Genomic DNA, 7290 nt, shown 5'->3' with positions numbered 1-7290 from the left:
GACCGGAGCGCTCACTGTAACAGCTATCACACCAAGATAGCTGGACCTAAGAAGAGCCTACAACTCCGAATTAGAGAGGGTGACGAGAGTGGAAGACCGCCTTCAACACACGGGATGGCCATTTTGAATATCTGGGTGATGCCCTTCGGTCTCTGCAATGCACCTGCCGTGTTTCAAGATTACGTCAATTACATTTTTAGAGATTTGCTTTACACCTGCGTGGTGGTATACCTTGACGACATTCTCATTTTCTCCTTGATCAACACCGGGTACATGTATGCCAAGTTCTGTCTCGCCTCAGAAAAAAAACACCCTCTACGCTAAGATCGAGAAGTGCCTCTTCGAGCGGTCCAGTCTGCCCTTCCTAGGGTACATCATTTCTGCCCAGGGCTTACAGATGGACCCGGTTAAGCTCACCGTGGTCCTGGAATGGCCATGCCCCTCTGGACATTGTGCCATTCAAAGATTTTTGGGTTTCGCCAATTATCATAGGCAATTCATCCCGCACTACTCAACCCTGGTGTCTCCTATTGTGGCCTTGACCAAGAAAGGGGCTAATCCTAAATCCTGGCCATCTCAGGCTGAAGAGGCCTTCCAGTCCCTGAAGGTCGCTTTCGCCTCCGCACCTGTACTTTCCAGACCTGACCCCGCTAATCCCTTTTCTATGGAATTGGATGCCTCCTCCGTAGGAGCCGGAGCTGTGCTCACCCAGAAATCATTTAGGGGCAAAACCTTAACTTGCGGCTATTTCTACAAGACCTTCACCCCAGCCGAGAGAAACTACTCTATTGGAGACAGGGAGTTGTTGGCCATCAAATTGGCACTCGAAGAGTGGAGGCATCTTCTCGAGGGCTCCATCCATCCTTTTTGCATTTACATGGATCACAAAAATCTTGCCTATCTTCAGTCCGCACAGAGGCTCAACCAGAAGTTCTTTGCTTGCTTCAACTTTGAGATCCACTTCCGTCCAGCGAGCAAGGACATCAGGGCGGATGCCCTCTCCCGCTCTTCAGATGTAGTGGGTGAAGAGGTTACATCATGGCATATAATTCCACCTGAGCGCCTTATTGCCGTTGCACCTGTGGATCTTCGTCTTCTTCCTCCTGGCAAATCCTATGTACCTCCTCGACAACAGTTGGAAGTCCTTAAGTGGGGTCACTCTTCCTTGCTGGCGGGTCATCCAGGTGTCCAAAAGACCCTTCAACTTATCGCTTGAAGATATTGGTGGCCTACTATGGCAAAGGACGTGTTTGAGTTTGTTCAAGCCTGTACAGTCTGCTCACGGGACAAGCCGCCTCGTCTGAAGCCGGCTGGGCTGCTCCAACCTCTTCCTGTCCCTGAGACCCCATGGTCTCACATCGCCATGGACTTTGTGACTGACCTTCCTCCTTCCCAGGGTATGACGGTCATTTGGGTCGTTGTTGACCATTTTCTAAAATGGCACACTTTGTACCCCTACCAGGATTACCTTCTGCGCCTCTGCTGGCGAAACATTTTTTCCTGCACATTTTTCGCCTTCATGGTCTTCTCTTGCATATTGTTTCTGATCGTGGGGTGCAATTTGTTTCCAAATTCTGGAGAGCTCTTTGTGGACGGTTCAAAGTGAAGTTGGATTTCTCATCACCCCCAAACCAACGGCCAAGTGGAACGTGTGAACCAAGTCTTGGGGGAATATCTACGCCATTTTGTATCTTCACGTCATGATGATTGGGCTGATCTTCTCCCTTGGGCGGAATTCTCCTACAACTTCAGGAATTCCTCCGCCTCTAACAAGTCACCGTTTTTCGTGGTCTACGGTCGCCATCCTCTACCACCTCTACCCTTGTCTTCCTCTTCTTCTGTTCCTGCAGTCGATGAGCTCATCCAGGACTTTTCCTCCATTTGGCCAGAGACTCGCACTGCTCTTCTTAAAGCCTCTGCCCGCATGAAGTCCCAAGGGGACAAGAAACGCAGGGCTCCTCCGGTGTTTTCTCCTGGTGACAGAGTGTGGCTCTCGGCCAAATACATCCATTTTAGGGTCCCAAGTTACAAACTGGGACCTCGTTACTTGGGACCCTACAAGATTAAAAGAAGAATTAACGCTGTAGCTTACCAGCTTCATCTCCTCTCCACTCTTAGGATCCCAAACTAATTTCATGTCTCCCTCCTCAAGCCAGCTATCTTTAACCGGTTCTCCCCCAAGGTCACCACTCCTAGCCCAGTGGCCGGTACATCGGACATTTTTTCTGTCAAGGAGGTCCTGGCTTCCAAGTTGATCCGGGGGAGAAGATTTTTCTTGGTCGACTGGGAAGGCTGCGGTCCTGAGGAGAGGTCTTGGGAGCCGGAGGAGAACATCTTGGACCGCAGTCTTATCCTCAGGTTCCTGGGCACCAAGAAGAGGGGAAGACCAAAGGGGGGGTACTGTTACAGTGAGCGCTCCGGTCCCCGCTCCTGGACCTGAGCGCTCACTGCCTCTGTCCCGGCCCGCAGCGTCCCTGCGCGTCCCGGTCAGACACGCTGACCGGGAGCGCAGAGTTATCCCCGACGGGGATGCGGTTAGCGTGGCGGGAGGTCCCCGCACACGCGCCGCATCCCAATGCTGTCCCCTACCTCCTACGGCTCCACGTGTCTTCTCTGTTCCCCGGCGCGCGTCCCCGCTCTCTAGGGCGCGCGCGCAGCCTTTATGAAATTTAAAGGCCCAGCGCACCATTGATTTATAAATTTATAAATGTTCCCTGCCCCTTCCTCTCCTTGCCGGATCTTTGTGCCTTGTGCCAAGAGAAAGCGTTCCATATTTGTTAAAGTGTTTCCCTGCCTGTTGCTGACCCATTGCCCGTGCCTACCGCCTCTGAACCTGTGCAGCCTGCCTTGACCTGTTGCTAGTGACTATCGCTTCTGATCCTGTGCCACCTGCCCTGACCTTTGCTACGTCTGCCTACGCTTCTGCCTATTCCTCCTGCACCGCGTCTATCTCAGCAACCAGAGGAGTTGAGTCACTACCGGGTGGAACGACCTGGGGCTACCTGCCGCAGCAAGACCATCCCGCTTTGCGGTGGGCTCTGGTGAAGACCAGTAGCTCCTTAGACTCCGTTCCCCAGGTACGGCCCACGCCATCACTCCTCTGGTCCATTGGATCCACCTCCTGCCACCTGTCAGGACCGTTACAATAGCCTTATTTAAATACTTTTTTTAGTTACAGAGTAATCACATTGCGGTAGATAAACACTGCAATGATCTATACTACACCACACAGAACAGATCCTCTATACTACACCACACAGGACAGATGCTCTATACTACACCACACAGGAGAGATCCTCTATATTACACCACACAGGAGAGATCCTCTATACTACACCACACAGGAGAGATCCTCCATACTACACCACACAGGAGAGATCCTCTATACTACACCACACAGGAGAGATCCTCTATACTACACCACACAGGAGAGATCCTCTATACTACACCACACAGGACAGATCCTCTATACTACATCACACAGGAGAGATCCTCTATATTACACCACACAGGACAGATCCTCTATACTACACCACACAGAACAGATCCTCTATACTACACCACACAGGACAGATGCTCTATACTACACCACACAGGAGAGATCCTCTATATTACACCACACAGGAGAGATCCTCTATACTACACCACACAGGAGAGATCCTCCATACTACACCACACAGGAGAGATCCTCTATACTACACCGCACAGGACAGATCCTCTATACTACACCGCACAGGAGAGATCCTCTATACTACACCACACAGGAGAGATCCTCTATACTACACCACACAGGAGAGATCCTCTATACTACACCACACAGGAGAGACCCTCTATACCACACCACACAGGACAGATCCTCTATACTACACCACACAGGAGAGATCCTCTATACTACACCACACAGGACAGATCCTCTATACTACACCACACAGGACAGATCCTCTATACTACACCACACAGGACAGATCCTCTATACTACACCACACAGGACAGATCCTCTATACTACACCACACAGGACAGATCCTCTATACTACACCACACAGGACAGATCCTCTATACTACACCACACAGGGCAGATCCTCTATACTACACCACACAGGGCAGATCCTCTATACTACACCACACAGGAGAGATCCTCTATACTACACCACACAGGAGAGATCCTCTATACTACACCACACAGGAGAGATCCTCTATACTACACCACACAGGAGAGATCCTCTATACTACACCACACAGGACAGATCCCTCTATACTACATCACACAGGAGAGATCCTCTATACTACACCACACAGGAGAGATCCTCTATAATACACCACACAGGAGAGATCCTCTATACTACACCACACAGGAGAGATCCTCTATACTACACCACACAGGAGAGATCCTCTATACTACACCACACAGGAGAGATCCTCTATACTTACACCACACAGGAGAGATCCTCTATACTACACCACACAGGAGAGATCCTCTATACTACACCACACAGGAGAGATCCTCTATACTACACCACACAGGAGAGATCCTCTATACTACACCACACAGGAGAGATCCTCTATACTACACCACACAGGAGAGATCCTCTATACTACACCACACAGGAGAGATCCTCTATACTACACCACACAGGAGAGATCCTCTATACTACACCACACAGTAGAGATCCTCTATACTACACCACACAGGACAGATTCCTCTATACTACACCACACAGGACAGATCCTCTATACTACACCACACAGGACAGATCCTCTATACTACACCACACAGGACAGATCCTCTATACTACACCACACAGGACAGATCCCCCATACTACACCACACAGGACAGATCCTCTATACTACACCACACAGGACAGATCCTCTATACTACCCCACACAGGACAGGTCGTCTATACTACACCACACAGTAGAGATCCTCTATACTACACCACACAGGACAGATCCCCTATACTACACCACACAGGACAGATCCTCTATACTGCACCACACAGGACAGATCCTCTATACATACACCACACAGGACAGATCCTCTATACTACACCACACAGGACAGATCCTCTATACTACACCACACAGGACACATCCTCTATACTACACCACACAGGAGAGATCCTCTATACTACACCACACAGGACAGATCCTCTATACTACACCACACAGGACAGATCCTCTATACTACACCACACAGGACAGATCCTCTATAACTACACCACACAGGACAGATCCTCTATACTACACCACACAGGACAGATCCTCTATACTACACCACACAGGACAGATCCTCTATACTACACCACACAGGACAGATCCTCTATACTACACCACACAGGAGAGATCCTCTATACTACACCACACAGGAGAGATCCTCTATACTACACCACACAGGAGAGATCCTCTATACTACACCACACAGGAGAGATCCTCTATACTACACCACACAGGAGAAATCCTCTATACTACACCACACAGGAGAGATCCTCTATACTACACCACACAGGAGAGATCCTCTATACTACACCACACAGGACAGATCCTCTATACTACACCACACAGGAGAGATCCTCTATACTACACCACACAGGAGAGATCCTCTATACTACACCAATATGCACAGCTAATTGTGTAAAATTATTATAATTAAATTATCCATTTTTATTTACATTACGGAAATGAAATAATAAGAATATTAGATTGATAGAATAAAATACGATATTAGAAAAAAGTAGATATATATATATATATATATATATATATATATATATATATACATATATATATATATATTTATTTTACAGAATTTGACTTTACACCAAAGTTATACCTTTGTATTTGTTTTTATGCCCATCACCATCATCTTTATCATTTATAGAGCCTTACAGATCCAGCTCGTGTTTTGTGAGGAGCTCGGCAGTGAGTAGCAGCATTGTCGGAGGCGTGCTTTATCCCAAGCTGTAGAGAATAATCCTTAGTTCAGTTGTTGCTGTGAAGAGATGGAGTGGTTCTGGCTGGAGAAGAATTGATGCTGGGCAGCACAGGCGATGGCTTCTCATTATCCGCTGCTTTATGATTGTGGAGCCGCATGAATGGTGAATGGCTTTTGTATTCTGCTGCCTGGGACTCATTGGAGTTAGACATTGGACTTCTTGGAGAGCTGCTGATCTGAAGCTAATTTGGGCATCTGCTCTGCTTTCTAGATTCCCACTGAACTGGTGACATAAAGAGCTGGGCATCTGAAGGGCATCGAATCTGTAGAATTCCAGAAGTTGGCTGCAGAATCCTTGGAAGGCGATGAATGGAGACGTAGTGGTGGCGGCTTGATAATCGTTACCGTGGAGCACAACAATCAAGGTTAGTGCCACCTTGGTGCCCTTGTTTCGCCAGTTTGCTCAATATGAATGGCATCAGCTCCAGATGGGGTCTTGGCCAGTAACACGTGTGTTGTGTTTCAGGTACCCAGACGAGTAAGTGGTAATGGAGCTGCCAGTGCTTCTTCTGTGCTGCATCTTATCCCAGTCTACGGTGTCCGCCACTCAAGGTAAATCCGATTTGCTGTCCTATATTCAATCCTCTACATGAGTATCTAGCAACCTGTGGCTTCATAGTGGGACTAGAAGACTCAATATAACCATGTAGGGCAGTGTTTCCCAAGCCGGGTGCCTCCAGCTGTTGCAAAACTACAACTCCCAGCATGCCCGGACAGCCAACGGCTGTCCGGGCATGCTGGGAGTTGTAGTTTTGCAACAGCTGGAGGCACCCTGCTTGGGAAAACACAAACGTAGGTAATACTACAAATTGTAGTCCAAAGAGTCACAGGAGAACTACTACCTGTAGAATGCTTCCCCGATGATGACATTAATTAATATCAATTATTTAATAATAATTTTTTTAATATACCGTATGTATTTCTTTCTTGAATTTTTTTAGGCAAAAAATATACATACCAAAGGATTCAGATACAGAATTCATAGCGCAATATCTAATATACAACGCACAATCAATATCCTAATTCCTGATATTAATTGACGCCAAAAAAATAAATAAATACAAAATAAAACAATGATTTAGAATTGTTGCTGTGCAGTAGGCTTGGGCATACTTTATAGGGTTAATAAGAATGGATTGCAAAATACATAAAGAAGCTGATATTTTTATAACGTAATAATATCGTAACAAATTGTTTCGCAGTCACCAGGTATCTCAATAAGGACACAACTGATGGGATTTGCTACATATGTCATATAGAGGAACTCCGGCTACATGTATCTTCTTTTATGTCCTACTG

The 7290-nt window shown here is 47.3% G+C and overlaps 1 protein-coding gene across 1 annotated transcript in view; it reads left to right on the top strand.

Annotated features, from left to right (window-relative positions):
- Positions 1 to 5869: 5869 nt before the first annotated feature.
- Positions 5870 to 7290, top strand: part of DLK1 (delta like non-canonical Notch ligand 1) — a 24494-nt gene continuing 23073 nt past the window's right edge. Inside the window, exons 1-3 of the mRNA XM_056545201.1 lie at positions 5870 to 6094; positions 6203 to 6356; positions 6458 to 6543. Of these exons, the coding sequence (XP_056401176.1) occupies positions 6480 to 6543 (64 nt within the window). The 5' untranslated portion in view covers positions 5870 to 6094; positions 6203 to 6356; positions 6458 to 6479. The remainder of the gene's footprint in view (positions 6095 to 6202; positions 6357 to 6457; positions 6544 to 7290) is intronic.

The sequence above is a fragment of the Hyla sarda genome, chromosome 11 (assembly GCF_029499605.1).
Source record: "Hyla sarda isolate aHylSar1 chromosome 11, aHylSar1.hap1, whole genome shotgun sequence".
NCBI classification, from domain to species: domain Eukaryota; kingdom Metazoa; phylum Chordata; class Amphibia; order Anura; family Hylidae; genus Hyla; species Hyla sarda.
Note: the sequence above shows the minus strand (reverse complement) of the source record. Positions and strands in the feature narration are given on the sequence as shown.